Genomic DNA, 18,702 nt, shown 5'->3' on the forward strand with positions numbered 1-18,702 from the left:
TTGGCTCCCTTGAGAAGACCGATAGCGAATGTCAATTCTTGAAATAATTGATCATTTTTAAATAATGTGGAAAAATTATTGCTTACCCTCTAATTATGATAAATGGGTTAAAGAAAAAAAACTATTTATTACCATAGTTACTTGCTCTGTACAGACAACTTTTGAATAGCTGTTCACTGTAGTGACCACTGTCCCTGAAAGGGTTAATGGCGAGGAAAACCAGTTGGAATTTTGATGCTTACAAGAATTCCGGCTTGAGGTGACGAGGTCGGTCATCTGAGAGCGGCTCAAATTAGAGCTGGTTTCTCCTTTGCATTGAGGGGAACCAAGTGAGGTGGTTCGGGCATAGGGTATTTTGTTTCATTTTAAAGCGATAGCCACCTTTGCCCGCAATAGCCCAGTTGAAATTAGACTTATGAGTCAAAACAGAGCTGAACTTTTGACTTTTCCCCCCCTTCAGGTCCACATCGAGATCCACTGACGTCAACGTCCATGACTCTGACCATACGGCGCCGGTCAACGGCCTCCCAGATGCCGTCACGCGGCGAGTCCAGTGCCTTTGAAGGGAGGGCGCTCACGGTGGGACATACGCAGATGACTCACGGGCAGGTACGAAGAGTCCCGCTTGAGAATAAGGAGACGCTCCTTTTTTTTTTTTCTACCCCAAACTCTCGCCTGGCATGACACTGCCTTTTTTTGCTATGTGGATGTCAAAGTATTCACTTTCAACATTCATAGTTTTGGATTTGGAGCTTTTGGGTGACATTTCTGAATGAACCTGCAATGTACTGTATACTTTCATATATTAATATATGTATTTGAAAATCAATCTTCAGTTAAATCATGATTTAATTAATAAGCGTATGTCAGGGAAATGTAAACAGAAGAACCAAAGTAAAATACAATGGGGACTATTGACAAGCATGTTAGAGTATATCGATTGTTTTTTTTTTTAAGGCATTGGGATATTTTGTTCTGTGATTAAGTATACTTTTTTTTAGTAATCAGTGATAAAACATAAGTATGTTTTCAAAATACAGCTGTTTCTCGCAGAAACCTCTCATTTAAAATGTTCCATCACTGCCCTTTTTTGGCTGCTATGTGGCAATAAAAATGTTTACAAGATTAAAATTCACTCCCCTCCCAGTTGAAAAAAAAAAATAGAATTATCTTGAAAGTTTGCCCATTTATTCCCAACCTTTTGCTCTCAATTTTTTCTCTGAGGCGCCTCGCCACAAAACATCCGGCATGTGATCGTCACGCTTTTATTTCTGCTCATTTTTTTAAAAATCATTGCATAAAAAGGAGTTGGCATTTTTATCTTTGTTTTGCGCTACTTTGTGGCCTTTCACGTGACAATGAAGATAATTGAATTCGTGAAGGAATAAATGAATCAAATTAACTACCCCACTCTTTGCAGTGATTTAACTCACAACCCTGACCCAAAATGGCTGCTGTTCGCATTCAGTTGCTGAGCTATCAGCAATGTTTTGGTCCTCTATTTGGCATTTTCTCATAAATGTTCACATTCAATTGCTAAATTATTGGCAATTTCAGTCTCTCACAGCTCCTTCACTTCGTCCAGCTTTTGGCTGAGGATGACATCGTGGCCCTGGAAGTGAAAATAGCCTACAAATTTCTTCTTCTGCAGAAAAAGCGGAAACCACAGCTTGTCGTCGGGCCACATTTGGTCAAAAGGGATCCGATCGCAGTCGAACCACTGAGGTCTCATTTCTACGGTGCCAAAATGCAAAATAGTACGGTTAAATTGTGTCCCTGACTAAGTGCTTCACGGTAGATCGCGACGCTGGTGGTGACTTGCCTTCCGTTTCCATTGGCTCTCCAATGTATGAATCGGCTCGAAAAATATGGACGTCAAGCAGCTGGGTCTCGCCGACAAATTCAAATTTTATGTTCCCGACTTTTTCCAGTGCGTCAACGGTGAGGCAGCTTTCTTCAAGGAGTTCCCTTAAGTAGAAATACCAAGACATTTTGAATTATGAGGTTTGTTCACACACGGGTAACCAGAAGTGAACTAACAATCCTTCCTTCCCCATCATTTTGGAGATCACAGATCCAAAATGGACATACCTTCTTGCTCCTTCCTCTACAGTTTCTCCAATTTGAACTTTGCCTCCAAAACCGTTCCACCTTCCAGCCCCGAATCCCCGCTTCTTCATGCCCAACAGCACCTTTCCAGGTTGGACCACCAGAACCAGAGTGAGCACCTTGGGAGTCAGCATCTCTCCTATCTGACAATTTAGGACGAAATGGAAGTATTTAAATCAAATCACGCATTAATACTTTATGCGGGTGTCACCTCTAAAATGATCACCTGTTTCAGATCAATAATCGGATTAAAACGAATTAAGGAATTCCATTCACTCCCCCAATAACAATAACTTGTTTTCCCTTGTATTCTCGGATTTGATGTGTCACTGTAAAACACGACCGACTAGAAACAAATATGATAGCTGTTCCTACACAAATTAGAGCACTGTAAATTGTATCAACAAAAAGGTAATAGAAAATTCAAGATTCTGCAAAGTAAAAAAAAATCATTTTCAATTAACAGTTTTAAGTTAAATCAGGGAAAATCTACGTCGTTTTTGTTTTAGATTTAGAGGATCCAAATCCATGGTAGCATTTATCATAGATATCGTATATGGTTAGATATTAACCATCGAGCCGCAACTGTACATGACATGAGAGGAAGTCGTACCCACGTTTTCTCTCCCGAATTGACCCTCACAAAAAATGTTTGGTCAGATCCATCGTAGATTTGTTTGTTTGTCGAGTCGTCTGGCGAAGAAGAAAAGCCATGCAGAGCACATGTGGATCGGGCGTCAATCGAAAGATCCTTACGTCAAAGCCTCGCACGCGCTCAACTTTCGCTGCAGGAGCGCCTTCAAATTGCTGGAAATCGACGACAAGTTCCGCCTCCTCCAGCCCGGCTTCTCCGTGGTGGACTGCGGAGCGGCGCCCGGAGCCTGGAGCCAGGTGGCCGCCCATCGGGTCAATTCAGCGGGGACAGGTGAGTCAGTCCATTATAATCCATGATGATGATTAGGAAAGCAATGTCTTTCTTACTACAAATAATTCAGAATTATAACAATTGGACTACTGCGATTATACATTAATAGACTTTTTTGTTTAGTTTTAATGCTTTGACATATCCATCATAATTCAATAACTTGTAACAAACGACTTTGAAAACTACAAAAGTTTTGAGGCTCTTTCTCATTTAACTCAATGGTGAAAAAAAATGAAAACTTTTGAGCGCTTGTGTTCACATCATAAAAAATAAAATGTATTCACTTCTTTTATTCATTCATTCTGCAATACTTGCTGAACTGTATTGTTATTTTGTCATGAGACCACTTACATTTGGCACTAATAATTCTTTATCAACGTCATCTTTTATTTTCTAATATATATTTCCCTTTATAAATATGCTACCTCATAATGCACTACTTATCTATTAATTTCCTTGCAAAGGCACTCTAGATTCCACTCATACGTGTACTAGTTGTGTGTATAGACTTATGTTTGTATATATACATTTCTAAAAATAGTTTTTACACTTTATACTTCTGACTGTTTGATTGTGCTGCGGGGTCACCTGGATCATCCCAACAGAGAGAATAATCTTCAATCTATTGAAAAAAAAATACAGAATTTCCTTTTTCCTTAATTTAAATGTTTGAAAACGTGCATAAAACAAGTATTTCAACCAAGTGTCCATTTTAAGTGGCAGGATGCATGTATTATTCCTCAACCAAACAAATGTGATTGCTTCAGCTTGCCCACCTGTTCTCATTTACATCATTACTACTCACACATGTGCATTTGTATAACTGACATCACGACACAAAATGGCTGCACTTGAGTGTTTCCATTTTGTTTGTGCTTAATCATGATTTATTTTCCCATGATCAGACCTGAAAGAAATGAATCATTTGCTTGCATCAATATTCTAAGCAACAAACCATCTTTGGCATGGTCATTTTTACTCGATGTTGTCGTTTCCCGTCAAAGTGATCGTTAATAGAAAGAACTGTGCTTTAACTAAAGATTTGACATCACCACTCGGTACCGTAATCGGCATCGATCTGCTACACGTCCCGCCTCTGGACGGCGCCCACTTCTTGTCCAACCACGACGTCGCCGACCGCGAGACGCACGCCAAGCTGTCGGGCCTACTTCCCGGCGGACGGGCTCACGTCCTCCTCAGCGACATGGCGCCCAACGCCAGCGGCTTCCGGGAGCTGGACCACGAGAGACTGGTCGGCTTGTGCTCGTCGTCTCTGCTGGACTTGGCGGAGAAGATTTTGTGGCCCGGGGGCTCTCTGCTCTGCAAATACTGGGATGGCGCCCTGGCCCGTCAGCTCCAGGATAAACTCTCCTTGGTATTCGCGAGCGTTCAGAGTTTAAAGCCAAATGCCAGTCGGAAAGACTCCGCTGAGAGGTATTTTCTCGCCAGAAACTACAAGAGACCAGTCAAGTGAAAAACAATTTTCTGTTTGGGACTACGTCCCTCAGATTTGACGCCAAATTGAAATCTTCCAGAAGAAATCCAACTGGATGATGTCAGATATTTAGCATATTTGTGAACATCTTTTAGGGACTCTGTGCAATGGCAAATCACTTTTTTTTTTGTGTCATTTCAAAAATTAAAAAATGAGAAATTATATTTTGTGTTTTTTGTGTGTGCATTTTTTCCATTATGTATTTTATTTTATAAATATATATATTTATGTGAATAAAATATGAATAAAAATGAATTACAACAGCAATACATTTAATTACGGCTCCAAGTAACTTTTTTCCAACTTTTTGGGGTCAGAATAAAAAATAAATATTGTTTTTTTGTTAGCATAAAAAGACACTATAGCTAATTTGTTTATATATATTTTTTAGATTTTGTTTAGCAGTCTGATTATTCCAAAACGGTCCCTGCAATTTCCAAAAACAAACATGCAAGACTGTTGCACAATGTGCACCTTGCGTTCACCTTCAATAGGTGGCACTGTTGAGGCAGCAGTGAGCAGTCCACCCTTGACTATTGATCCCTTGCAAACCAAACCGCGTTGCAACACTGGCCCTTGTGCAATTAATTTCTCTATTCTTTTGGTAGCAAATGTTCTGTTTGCTTCCTGCTTTCCCTTTTGAAATACTGATTCAATGCCAAATTACCCTTTTGGGGCAATTCTATAGTCGATTTAAACACTACCAACCAATAAGGTGCAATACAATATTAAAAAGATGAAACACACAAAAACTGGGTGGTATAAGATGTGAAAGTAAAAAGGTACTTGAAACTGTAAATGCAAAAAAAATGAGTTTAGTTTTACATAAAGATAATGAAAAAAATATTTTGCCCACTATTATACCTAATTGAGTTTATTTATCTAAACATAGCTTTTTACATGCCAGTCGCTGTGCATTATGCATGCAGGATACTCATGATATTTAAATATTTTCCATCAGAGATTGGATGTACAGTTCATTTGACCAAGATGAATTAATTAAATGGCAGGATAACTGGCTTCAATTTCATCCTTGGCGTTTCCCATGTGGCAATGCGCTCCTAATGCGTTCGCCTCAATGAGCCATTCCTTTACCATCTATAATTGGAAGGTCCTTCAGATGAATGCAAAATGGTCAATCATTTGGAAATGAGATTATTCCAGAATTGATTTTTAAAAATCTGCTCATTCCAAATAAATCAGCAGTCAGGCTAATTAAGAAGGCATTTGGATTCGCAAGCAGACAAAGAAGAGCGACTGCCACGCGTTTGTGCGTTTGGAGTGTGCGACTCCGTGTGTGTGTCTGTGTGTGTGATTGTGTCAGCGGGACATGTGCATTAGTAGAAGACCACACATCAGAAGGCCATGTGACCTCTAAAGATTGGTTGCCTGTTGATGCAGGTGATAGAGGATGGGAACAGATGATCATTTGACCTTGGGTTATTTGTTAGTTAATCAATCCTTTCAGATTGAAATGATTGGGAAATCCTTGATAGGTTCATCCAATTGACAATCCTCATTTTAGTTTTGTGCTAATTTGGCCCAGGCTGGCTGCCACTGGATGGACGATGATAAATCCTCAGGTTAATTCATTCTTCGGTGGCCAGATGTGAGTTGAAAAGCATTTCATACATAATAAATGTGTGTGTTGCTGGAGATGCAATGATAAACGGCGTAATCAATTCAGCGTAAAACAAAGAGGCAGTTGATATTTGTAGCAGTTATTTTTTTAAGAGATTATCTCATTTATGATATGACGTCTTAAAGACCGGGATCAAGTTTTTACATACTAATTATATGGTAAAATCATGTCAGAGTTTTCAAAAATCAAATAAAACTGATGCAAAACTACTGAAATAGTGCAATATTTGTCCGTTTTGTAATTGTTTATCTCTGCATCGTTGATGACGTCATTGAAAGCGTATGACTCAATGTAAAACAGTATTTGAGAATGGGCGAGTTTATCATGTGACGCGTCGGAATAAAATTTGAGGACTGACCTGGGATATATGTATACAGACACTCCTCAACTTACGAACGCAATTGGTTCCGAGCGATTGTTCATAAGTTGAATTTGTTTGTAAGTTGATTTAGTGCTATATTTTGTATTATAATTTATGTTTAAGGCCTATATAAGTATATTGAAGGTTTATATAAGTGCATTTGTATGTTTAAGGCTTGTATAAGTAACACGCATTGGTTTGTACTGAAAAATTTTTTTTTAATAAAATGGAGAGAATATGTACAGTACTGTAGAGAGAGAGATAGATTTATGTATTAGAAACTGGCCAAAAGAAGCGACCTAATGACGATTGCACAGTTTTCTTCTTTTTTTCATCATAAATGATCCAGTAGCACTGTATGGCATCATTCAATTGAACTTTGTGCAACGTTCAATATTTGGGTCCTGCTGCTCGATCTTTCTGTTTATAAATGGTACTGAATGTGCAACGCTCACCACTTTCTGACGCGCATCAAGCTTCGTTATTATTGCCACTCGTTTCAAATGAAATGGCTTGCCTCTTCCTTGCAACTCCCTCAATAGAAGCCTTTAGCTTTTTACCAACCATATTCAATATTGGATGCATGAGATATTTAATGATACAAATGAAAAAGGTTCTTTGCACACTGGAGATACATTCACGCACTTCCGCATTGCAACGAAGAAGGTAGATGCTGGGTGAGCTGAGCTCTCACAGCGCCAGGCGTCGGTATTAGCGGCGGAAAGAAGTACTACTCCGAAAAAGACGCGAAATACAAAATTGGACTTGCGAACATTTTTGGACTTAAACGCAATTTGCAGACATGTTCGTATGTACCGTTGTTCGTAAGTTGAATGTTCGTAAGTAGGGGAGCGTCTGTATATATATATATATGTATATATATGTATATATGTTTATATATGTATATGTATATATATATGTATATATATATATATATATATATATATATATATATATATATCCCACAAGCCTTAAATTATTAGAAAGGACAAGCACGATTATATAATTAAAAAAAATAATATATATATATACATATATATGTGTATATATATGTATATATATATACAATTACAATTAAATCATATATATATATATATATGATTTAATCGTGCTTGTCCTTTCTAATAATTTAAGGCTTGTGGGATGTATATATACATATACATATATAAACATATATACATATATATATATATATATATATATATATATATATATATATATATTTGTATATATATATCCCACAAGCCTTAAATTATTAGAAAGGACAAGCACGATTATATAATTAAAAAAATGTATATATATATATACATATATATGTATATATGTATATATGTGTATATATATGTGTATATATATGTATATATATGTGTATATATATGTATATATATGTGTATATATATGTATATATATGTATATATATGTATATATATATGTATATATATGTGTATATATATGTATATATGTATATATATACAATTACAATTAAATCATATATATATATATATATATATATATATATATATATATATATATATATATATATATATATATATATATGATTTAATTGTGCTTGTCCTTTCTAATAATTTAAGGCTTGTGGGATTGGCACACACATTCCTCCTGGTAAATAACAGTAAGAGCCACATGTTGTTTCTGCCTCTGTTTGCCGTGACCTTTTGCCGCCTTCAGTAGTGTCAAAAGCTCGTCGCACAACACCATTTTAACGATGCTCTTGAGCTGTAAAATTCCAAATAGTTCCACCACCTATACAAAGCAACGCAGTCGTTCGCTCGCCCTTCCCAGTCGAAACGAACGTGACAGTGAAAAGTTGGCTTTAGGTGGGAGGAAATACCTATATTTTTCTCCATTTCACATTTTCGCTATTGAATGCCTGACATGTCGGCAAAGGTTTTCTTGCCAGAACGCCTTTGCCGTTCTTCCAGATTGTGGGCGTTTGAAGCAAAGCTAGCAATTAAACTATATTCCCGTCTGCTCTAACCACTGTATTGCAGTCATGCTCCCGTGTTGGCCTTTACTTGTGAGGGTGATTTGTGTTCCTCGTTGTAGGAAAGCATTCAAAAGGGCTCGTGTCAGTGAATAAATTGCGCTATAGCCTCACCATCTTTAGAAAAAAAAATGTCCTGCTTGAGAGAGGGTGAATCAACACGGTTAAAGAAAAAAAAACATAACAAAATTAATGCAATGCTCCTCCTACCGTCTTTAGAAGCTTGACATTTGTTTGGATGTGACTGCACATTCTGGGCGAAGCTAATCACATAATGTCGATTTATCCTACGATCAAAGTTGCGAAAAGACGTATGAAAATATTTAAGGTCTCCCGATCAAAATGCATTAAAAGCTGTCAATAAAAGACAATGTATTAAGGGCCATTTTAATGCCAACTAGATCTCATGTGGGCCAGACCATTTTATTTTTGGCCCAAAAAGTTGGTGAAAGGTGAATGAACGGAATGTCTAGCGCCACCTATGTTCCTAAAAATGAGCATCCACAACCAGTTTAAGTGAATTGGACATTTATCATTTTTAATAGCAGGGAATGAGTTCTTTTGGCATCACTATTTATTCATTTCAGACACATTTTGTATCATTTTCTAGTGATTTTGAGCGACTTTCTTGGATACTTGTTCGTCTTTCAGTTACTGCTCGTTTTTGGGCATTTTCAGGCGGTTTTGGAGCATTTTAAGATTCCTTATTAACTCATTGGCTGCCATTATAGCCACCATTTTGACAGCAAAGAGCGAATGAACGAATGAATGTAAGTAGTGCACACACTTGATTACACAACTCACAAACATCTGGTTTTACGGCGCCCTTTTCGGAAGAAAAAAAAGCATTTAATTATGTTCGTACAGTATGAATGAGCGACATGCAACATCCCCCCCGGGCCGGATTGAGACCACCTAGCGGGCCAATTCCATCCCGCGGGCCACATGATGGACACCCCTGTATTAAGAGTTTGTGCAGTTGGACTTGGATTCAGGACTGAATAATGCATGGTAGACACTCATTTTGATATAATTTACAAGGTTTGATTGAATCCAACATAGCCAAAGGTAACAATTGCTGTTCGCTTCAAATCCAAGTCTAAAGGTTGACAGTCTCATGAATAATAATAATATGAATATACTACTTTCATGTCGTGAAGTAGCCTTTGAAAGCGGGAAAGACCTCCACTGCTTTTGTGCACTTCTCAAGTGTTTAGAACGGAACATCGCGTCCCTTTAAAGATTGCGTTCATGAATAGTTATGAACAGGGATGTGATGTGTTTTAGTACATCGCGTTGATGTGAATCTCATGTCTGCCAATCGGAGTCCTTGAATAATATTGAGGGTTTCGCTTAGGTTGACCTCTGACATTTATTTCGTGTGGTATCAGACCAAGGCGTACCATCTGTTTTTAATTTCACTGTGACCTCCAATTATGATGTAGTATTTTAAAGTCCTACTTTTGTGTCTTTTACACTCTAAATCAAGGGTGTCAAACTCGGGTTGGTTCGCGGGCCGCTTTAACGTCAACTTGATTTCACGTGGGCCGGACCATTTTAGATATAATATTTAGATTTTTTTTAAAATAAATGGATTAAAAGAACTGGATTTAAATCCCTGAAAATTCAGTTTTTTATAGATCTAAAACAGTGTTTATTTTACCTTTTTTAAAATATATTTTTTTAGATTTTACAAAAAGATTTTGGAACTAAAAACACAGAAAAAATGATTAAAAAATTACAATTATTGATTTAAATGGGGGAAAATCAGGAAATTTAATACACATCTATACTCTTCGTTTTAATTTGATCCTAAAACAGAAAGTCCGCACTCATGATTTACTTTCCCGGGCCACACAAATTGATGCGGCGGGCCAGATTTGGCACCCGGGCCGCCACATTGACACCTGTGATCTAAATGATCGACTGTTGTCAAAGAGTTTTCCGAGATTAATGATCAAGATGCTCAACTATTGAAATTGTGCAATCAAAATAATTTTGTAATGGTTTGCCTCTGCATAGATGAAACCCATGACGTTGTCAAAGGACTCAATGGAAAGATTAGAAGTCTCAAAGAAAGTGATTCCACCAACCAAAGAATAGGAAAATTAATGACTTCATTAAAATATGCAAATGAGAAAAATGAAAAAAGAGGCTCCTAAAAGAGATTTTGAGAGTATTTCGTTTCCAATATCGAAATAGTTGTCGATTCATTATCTAATGGCTCAGACAGATAATTTGGACATCCCTGGATTGATTTCCAATATTAAAGGTGGCCATTTTGGCTCATGAAAGCCTAAAAACGTGAAGCTTCACATTCACTTGCCATTGCCTGAGTAATGCAGTCATTAGTTTAATTGTGGAAAATAATTAATTGAAGGCCTATTTTGAATTGGCGCACTGTCTTTTCCTCATTTAATGGACTTGCTCTCGGGTCCGGTTGCCTTTTGGACGGAAGGATTGCGTGTTCCCAATTGAGCAGATGACAAAGATTTGGGCTAATTGCCGTCTTCCGCCCGCGTAACAACGGAACGCACCATTATCCACATTCTGACGTTGACGTGCTAAAGTGGCCCCGGGTCTGCTCCTTGCATACATCAGTGAACTTGGCCTGCCCATTAAAAATGTTGAAAGGTCAAATTCACCAGGGAAACGTTCTTTTACGTTTCCACTTCTTGCGTCATTCCGCAGGAACTGTAATTGAGAATAGTTACATTTTTGGAGATCAAAATTGAAGTCGTCATATTGTGAGTATTAAGTCATATACATTGTAATAGTTGGGGATTCATATCCTATCATTACAATGTTAGTCATTTGATGACTTCTTTTTACGTTATGTAAACAGAAATTTGTTTGGTTTCGCAGGCTGACATTTGATGACAATTTTTTTTATTGTTGGTATATTAGGGGATTTTAGTCATATTTGGAGATTTTTTTTTAATAAATATTTTTACATTATGTGAACTGGAAGTTGTTTGGGCTATGCAGACTTTAATTTTTGGCGACATTAAGGTCAGTCTGAACGCAAAATGCTAGAGACGTAGCGCCAACGACGCTTTGTAAGACCTCCGTTGATCGTATGCGATCAGTTGGTCGCCGGTCTTTTGGTCGCCGTCTTTTGGTCGCCGTCTTTTGGTCACCGGTCTTTTGCTCGCCCTGACCGCGAAAACGGGCGACCAAAAGACCGGCGACCAAAAGACCGACGACCAAAAGACCAACGACAAAACAAGGTAAAACAACACGGTCTACGCATCAATAAAAGCCAACAATGGCCATGAGCAGTTTCACTGAGCCGACGTGTGAGTGTATAAGAGTTTGTATGTACATGCGTTGTCCCTTTAAGAAGCTACGTCAGTCAGGGTCTTAACAAGTTCTCCAACAAAAAAAAAAAAAAAAGTCCGGGAAATTTGGAGCTTTTCTTTAACCTAATAATTAATAGGGCATTAAGTATGACTAAATAGTAATTCGCAGTTTGTATTTAGGGAATTTGAGCAACGATTTAAATGGTAATTATCAATAACCTTCCGGGCGACCAAAAGACCGGCGACCAAAAGATCGGCGACCAAAAGACCGGCGACCAATCGACCGTGTACCTCGGTCGATAGCTGGGGCATCTCGATCCATCTTGTGGTGGGGGCCACTTTTTTGTCGCCCAGGGTAGCGTAGTTTTTCGCAACCGTAACCAGGTTATGCCAGCGAAAAGGTACGCTCGTCGTCGGAAGACGCAACTCAGCCGAACAGCAGGAGTTGTCGTTCTCTACGGCGTGTTTGACGGCGTCCGACATTATCTCGGAGCCACCCCGCGGGAGGCTGATGAACTAGGAAGGGAAGCGTTTTCTCCACACTGGAATTGCTCTCATCACCGATCGGAGGTGATGATACTGCGACTCAAGCTGCGACTAAATACTCACATCATTTAAAATAATTTACATAATTTGAATTCTTCACATTCAGTACACGTCAAGGCAAAAGTACATACACCGTGTCAACGTTCGTGCCGCTCGCTAACATCAATCCAGGATCTTTCTTGACTCTGTAGGCGAGGTGGCAACGTAAAATGATTTGGTTTGTGTACAGTAATTGCCCGGAGATGTTTGGTGTTTGCTGTAATTGGCGCAGCAGCTTGCAAAACAGTCTCGCGAAAGAGTTCAGCTTCTGAAGAGTTGACGGTTCACGGGAAGTCGGCTAATCTGAGGGAGGGGGGGGGGGTTCTATTTTGTGATCATACCCGCAAAATTGTTGGAGCTCGGTCATGTTCCCCATCTTGTGGAAGAATTCCTGTGTGTGGTTCCAGTTTTATCCAACTTTACAATGTCTTTTTCTTGAGTCTGTATCCGTTTTTGCTACCGCAACCAATATGGCGCCGTTCAAGTGGCAGCCGGTGGCGGTAGCTCCGTCCACTCTTGTTCGTTTTGTGTTTTTGCTGCTTTTCTGTCTTAATGATTTGATTTGGTGATTCTTAATGATCCCATTTACTTTGTTTGCTTTGTACTTTGTGCTTTTGCTTTGTTGTTCTGCGGCCTTTGCGACTGTACTGTCTAACTTGTAACTATGTGTTTTTTGTTTCTGCATTCCCCTTACTGTCATAATGAAATTTCCCGAATACTGGATGAATAAAGTTATCCAATCCAATCCAATGTAGGAAGGGCTTTGAGTAGAGCTGCTGCTCGTGAGGTGGTTTGGGCATCTAATTAGGATGCGTACCCGGTGAGGTGTTCCGGGCATGTCCCACTGGGGGTAGGCCACGGGACACACTGGAAAGACTGTGTCTCCTGGTTGGTCCGAGATCCTCCCTGAAGAGTTGGATGAAGTGGTTGGGGACAAGGAAGTCTGGGCTTACTTTTTGAAGCTGCCTAGTTTCACGCTATATTTAGCCACCCGCCTACAAGTTTTAATCTTTTGGCGGCCGTGTTAGATTTGCTGAAATATACGCCGGTGATCTTCACATCCCGTCGGCTCAAGTATCGGCGAGGGTGGCCGCGTTCCTTTTTTAATGAGCTGTCGCGCCGCTTTCTTTCCAAAGTTGCGGTCGCCACCTCGTCTCGGAATCGTGTATTTCCCTACTACATCCAGTCGGGATTGATTGAACATTTTTCTCGTCACACTTCTCCGGTTGTGGACGAAGCAAAAAAATGCATTTGTCATTGTACGCCGGTGGCCCAAAGCTGACAGATGATTCCAACAGATGCCAAAGCGAGACCTATTTCCACACCGTATCGATTTTGGATGTCCAACATGAACGGACAAGGGTCAAATCATTGTTTTTTTTCCTTTTTTCCTTTTCATCTCTCAGTTATATTACTGTTACACAACCTGAAACATTTAAAAAAATCTGCAGCCCCATTATTTTTGTCCACCCGTTGAAACCTGGTACACATACGAAGAATTGTACCTTTTGTAGATCCTTCTTTGTACGAAACTCTCAGAATTTTGTGTTCAATGTCTACCAAGAATGAATACATAATGAGTGACGAAAACACATCAGTCCAACAGAACTAAGCACCTTCATTTGCTTGTCCTCAGCCTAGCTGACTTTGGACAAAAAAAACAGGGCAAAACATCGACCAGCCAATCACAGGACGTGTGCAGACAACTAATCAGTCACACTCAATTTAGCATCTTCGCAGTGCTTAATTTTCAACAACCCTAACTCGCATCATTTTGGACTATAGGCCCTACGAAGACATTCTGTTTTTTTCCCTCCCTGATAAGATGTTCCTTGTGTTACTCCAAATTGCCGCCGCCACTTGCACAATAATTTGAAGGAGTCCACTCGCACAAGCACCTCATCTCCCCTGGAGGGGAAACAAAAATCTCAGGCGGGTCCCTAGACACGACCAAAACACTGAACTTATGGATGTCCTTTCTCTCCTTTTAATAAAGCTGTGCAATGCAGGGCATGCATCTGCTCCATTCACCTCCAAGGTTTAGCGGACGTGCCGCTTGGTGGGTCGTGCCGAGTTTAACAACTCAGGTACTCTGCATGCCATACTCTAGATTACCTGCATTATGTTTGTAATTATTTCAGCTCTACCATAGCAATGATCCAATAAAATAAAAAGGCACAACTGCCGGCTGACTTCAAATGAAGGCGGAGAAAGTTTGAAGAGCTGGAATTGAAATTCTTTTTTTCCCCCAAGCATTTTTAGTAGTCTTTAACTTTTTCTCATTAGCTTCTGTTGACAATGATAGACGAACAAGAGTTGCGCTACAAATGAACAGATTTTACATTGAAACAAATAAAAACAGGCTGGTTGAATACTCTAAATTGCCCCGAGATATGAGTGTGAATGGTTGTCCATTTCCTGGTGCTCTACGATTGGCTGGCCACCAATCCAGAGTGTCTCCCACCTAGTTAGCTTGGATTGACTGGAGAACCCCCTGCAACCCTTGTGAGGATAAGCAGTTCAGAAAATGAATGAATGAAAAACAGTAATCCCTAAAATATTGCGGATAATGTAGACCACGTGTCAAAGTGGCGGCCCGGGGCCCAAATCTGGCCCGCCGCATCATTTTGTGTGGCCCGGGAAAGTAAATCATGAGTGCCGACTTTCTGTTTTAGGATCAAATTAAAATGAAGAGTATAGATGTATATTACATTTCCTGATTTTCCCCCTTTTAGATCAATAATTGTAATTTTGTGTCATTTTTTTCTGTGTTTTTAGTTCAAAAATCATTTTGTAAAATCAAAAAATATATATAAAAAAGCTAAAACAAACATTGTTTTAGATCTATAAAAACACGGAATATTCAGGGATTTTAATCCAGTTCTTTTAATCAATTTATAAAGAAAATCTAAATATTATATCTAAAATGGTCCGGCCCACATGAAATCGAGTTGACGTTAACGCGGCCCTCGAACCAACCCGAGTCTGACACCCCTGATGTAGACCAAACATGGCCGCGAAAATTGAAAAACCGCAAAGTAGGATCATCCCAATTATTACTACATACCATTCTACATTTTTTTTGCCCCTACACAAAAATACAAGTACTCAAGTAGTATACACTATGCATGCCCCTTATAACACTCCAAAACAAATTATACTATGTAACTCATTACTAGCCATTAAAAATGCAAGACGTCCAATTCCTTTACATTGTGGGTACTTATTGCTTTCAGCCAGTAAGTTCCATGAGGCCCCTTTAAAGAATGACAAGAAGGATTTTGTAGAAAACAGTGCGACGAAAACGCTAATCAGCTCATCGAACTCGGACACTCCGCTTTTGAGGCCCTAATTGTCAATGGCCCTCAAGCGGAGACATGTTTATATTTACGTACTGGTGCGCTAGACCAAATACAAAGAGACAAATGAGGCAAACTGTCGACCCTCCGCCGAGAGGAGCTCCGAGAGATCAATGCGGCACTCTGGATAGCCTTGGAAAACGGACGGCACGCCACGCCGCTGGAGGCCAGGACGTCAATGTCTAGTCAGACCGTTGAAAAGTTTAATCCAATTGCAGGGCCTGGCGAATCCGTCTTTGCTGACACGCGCCGGCCAATTTGTCTCTATCCTTCTTTTCGCCGTATTCCCACGGCGCCCCGGCCAGCCGGGCGCACATTTTGGGACCGCGTCAAGACAGTGTTTATTGTCTGGGGGGTCCAAATTAAATGACTGTCTGTAACCGCCGGGTGGGGGGAGGCGCGTCGCCTCCGTATGTCTTTCACGTTAACCGTAACTGACAATGGCTGTCAATGCAGTTTCTGGACCGTCCCCTCGAGAGGCGTCCAAGTCGCTAGGAAAGAACGGCATCGTTTTACGTAAAAGTCACGGGAATAGTCTGGCTTACTTTTCGAAGTATTACTCCTCCGTGGATGTCAATGTGGAAAGTGGGGAGATAACAATCCCAAATATTTCACAGTAATTGTGTGCAAGCATTGTTAGCAGATTTCGTTTGACATTTTTTTTGTCTTTATATATAATTCAATTTCTATTTGACATTTGAACATCAAATTTGATATTTTGTCCCTGCTCTTGCCTATATAAAAACATCTAAAAATGTGAGCAAGGATTGGTGTGAGATTTTGTTCATGTTGTGGCAATTGGGGTTCATTAGATTAGATTAGATTTTTATTTCATCCCGTATTCGGGAAATTTCTTGTTTGCAGTAGCAAGACAGTAGCAAGCACAGACACAGAAGACATTGTAGACCTAGTTAAAAAACTGGAGCCACACACAGGAAGTCCACAAGGTGGTGACCTTCTTCATGTTGTGTCTATTTGCATTTGTGTTTTTTTTTCTTTTAAAAATGCTTAGGATTTGCATTTCTGTTTTTTTTGCCTTTTGAAAAATGTTTATAATTTGCATTTGGGCCTCCTTTTGTAAAATGTTGGCGATTCCCATGAGGAATAGACCCAACAACATCAACGCCACCCCCAGGAAACCCCCCACATGTTTAAAAGACGACCTAAATATGCTTCATAAGAAAAGTAATTCATTTTGCCATTCAAAGCCACACTTTTTTTTAACCTGGCATTTGTATTTTTTTAAACAGGATTTGATATCATCTTTACCGTAAAGTGGAATCCAGTAGAAGCCGCCCCTGACGAGGTGTCCACTCCGGAGGAAGCGTGGGTCACGTGACTACTTAGCAAACAGAAAGGCCATCGATCGCAGTCGGGACGGAAACAAGCCCCTGAGAGTAGATCTGAATGAAGTGAGTTAATCAACAGCGTGAGTTGCAGACAACGCGTCAATATTATTGACTTCCCGTAAATATGAGGTGTGCATTTTTACCCATGCCGCCGCTTCCTAGTTACCATTAGCCCTCAGCATCAAAGCAAAATATACTACAAAACCGCAAAAGCTTCTTGAAATTGCAGTTTAGTGTGCCTTACATTTCCAGGAAAAAAATGGGATGCCTTGAAAATCAACAGCGCTTAGGTCAAAGGGCCTCGAATGAAAGCCACCAATCAAAAAATTCTTGGCGAATGAAACACAACAAAGTCCTGGAGAAATCTAATTTTATTATTAAGCCGTTTGTCTCACTTTTTTGGACTTCGTTTATATTATTTTGAAGTTGTCATTTTTGTTCTGTATATGTTGCCAGGCAAAATTCGGGCAGATTATAGTACATTCACATAGAACTCACACAATAGAAGTCACCCCAATATAATAATTTGTTTCCGTCTGATATCACATCAAAGCTCCTTCGATTGGCTTGCGACCAATCCTGCAGTCGGCTGGGATAGACTCCAACTCACCCATGAGTAAAACTACTGTAGAAAATGAATTTTATTGACTCCTAGGTGAAAGGCCAGTAAATTAACTGATTATGATACTACAAATGGCACATCATTTTTTTGCGGTTTTGGATGAAAAAGTGCAGGCACACGTAGAGTGAAAAGTCCATCAGAATTATGAATGTGCAGGCAATAATGCCGTGACTGTGCATTATTCTGTCGCTGACAAAGCTGCATTCAATCCCTCGCCGAGGACATGAAAAGACGCTCCCAAATCCCGGCTTTTGCCTTTTGTAAGGAGAGTCACGCAAATTTGTGGCACAACAAACACAACGGCCCGCTTAATTTGAAGCTTATCAAACTCCAGTGTTCCTTTTTTTGTTGTTGTTGTCGGCAGCCAATGACAAAAGGCCAGTCAACTTTTTTACGTTTTTTTGTGTTTGGCTCATTTTGGTCCAAAAGTATTGAGCGGTAATATATGTGATTTTTGGGGGGGAAAGTTATTCAAATAAATATAATGGAGTAAATGCAACATGTTACTATCTACTCACAATAGGAAGGGCTTTTTGTAAGAATATAAAAAATACCCATTCTTACAAAAGGGCTCAGCCCAAAGCCATTCCTACAATTTATTTATTCAATGGTTTCTGGAATGGATGCGGTGAAAATGAAGTGGAAGCTGGGAGGTCACAAATGTGGTCGGAAAAAAGGAAATTGACTCCGCTTTCATTTCCAAAACTTGGAGGGTATAGCGAATATTGGCTTGGGTGATACTTTTTATCCCTTTTTTTTTTCTTCAACGTGATTCGCCAGACTGGAGAGCGACCCATCTCTATCTTACTCATAAATTCTTCCCATTTTTTTGTGCTTTTTAACAGAAAGTTGGTGTGAAAACAGTGGCCTGACTGTTCTTGGCTTGCAACGCGAGCACCGGCATCAAACGGCATTATTCAGGTCAGCGGCCAGGCGCTCGGCCATCTT

At 39.6% G+C, this 18,702-nt stretch overlaps 4 protein-coding genes and 1 long non-coding RNA gene across 10 annotated transcripts in view; 3 read left to right on the forward strand and 2 right to left on the reverse strand.

The window, feature by feature from the left end:
- Positions 1-1,410, forward strand: part of smim10l3 (small integral membrane protein 10 like 3) — a 1,663-nt gene extending 253 nt beyond the window's left edge. Inside the window, exon 2 of the mRNA XM_077618697.1 lies at positions 461-1,410. Coding sequence (XP_077474823.1) covers positions 461-481 — 21 coding nt within the window. The 3' untranslated portion in view covers positions 482-1,410. The remainder of the gene's footprint in view (positions 1-460) is intronic.
- LOC144088340 (winged helix repair factor 1) overlaps positions 1-2,271 on the forward strand; it is a 19,869-nt gene extending 17,598 nt beyond the window's left edge. The window contains exons 11-12 of the mRNA XM_077618686.1: positions 461-609; positions 2,068-2,271. The gene's annotated coding sequence lies outside the window, so the exon portion shown is untranslated. The remainder of the gene's footprint in view (positions 1-460; positions 610-2,067) is intronic.
- On the reverse strand, positions 832-3,001 carry nudt1 (nudix (nucleoside diphosphate linked moiety X)-type motif 1). 6 transcript variants are annotated; one of them, XM_077618694.1, is made up of 5 exons: positions 2,866-3,001; positions 2,727-2,802; positions 2,092-2,252; positions 1,823-1,968; positions 832-1,734 (listed from the first exon to the last, which is right to left on the reverse strand). In XM_077618694.1, exons 3-5 carry the CDS (start codon positions 2,241-2,243, stop codon positions 1,562-1,564), a joined length of 471 nt encoding a protein of 156 aa, XP_077474820.1. In that variant the 5' UTR covers positions 2,244-2,252; positions 2,727-2,802; positions 2,866-3,001; the 3' UTR covers positions 832-1,561. The 6 variants fall into 6 exon arrangements, with proteins under 6 accessions (XP_077474820.1, XP_077474821.1, XP_077474816.1 ...); XM_077618695.1 differs by having other exon boundaries at positions 2,723-2,802; XM_077618690.1 differs by lacking the exon at positions 2,727-2,802.
- mrm2 (mitochondrial rRNA methyltransferase 2) lies at positions 2,667-4,693 on the forward strand. The gene is made up of 2 exons (XM_077618689.1): positions 2,667-3,034; positions 4,075-4,693. The coding sequence occupies exons 1-2, from the start codon at positions 2,758-2,760 to the stop codon at positions 4,506-4,508; spliced, it is 711 nt and encodes a 236-aa protein (XP_077474815.1). The 5' UTR covers positions 2,667-2,757; the 3' UTR covers positions 4,509-4,693.
- On the reverse strand, positions 3,899-17,124 carry LOC144088348 (uncharacterized). The gene is made up of 2 exons (XR_013304850.1): positions 17,053-17,124; positions 3,899-4,486 (listed from the first exon to the last, which is right to left on the reverse strand). It is a non-coding gene; the product is annotated as an uncharacterized LOC144088348 (long non-coding RNA).
- Between the last annotated feature and the right edge of the window lie 1,578 nt (positions 17,125-18,702).

This window comes from Stigmatopora argus, chromosome 14, assembly GCF_051989625.1.
Source record: "Stigmatopora argus isolate UIUO_Sarg chromosome 14, RoL_Sarg_1.0, whole genome shotgun sequence".
NCBI lineage: Eukaryota > Metazoa > Chordata > Actinopteri > Syngnathiformes > Syngnathidae > Stigmatopora > Stigmatopora argus.

Coding starts and splice junctions, on each gene's coding strand:
- nudt1 (XM_077618690.1), bottom strand. CDS start 2,243: ATGCTGACTCCCAAGGTGCTCACTCTGGTTCTGGTGGTCCAACCTGGA. Junction 1,969..2,091: donor GTAGAGGAAGGAGCAAGAAG/GTATGTCCATTT, acceptor TTTCTACTTAAG/GGAACTCCTTGAAGAAAGCT. Junction 1,735..1,822: donor AGAGCCAATGGAAACGGAAG/GCAAGTCACCAC, acceptor TTGGCACCGTAG/AAATGAGACCTCAGTGGTTC.
- mrm2 (XM_077618689.1), top strand. CDS start 2,758: ATGTTTGGTCAGATCCATCGTAGATTTGTTTGTTTGTCGAGTCGTCTG. Junction 3,035..4,074: donor GGTCAATTCAGCGGGGACAG/GTGAGTCAGTCC, acceptor CTTTAACTAAAG/ATTTGACATCACCACTCGGT.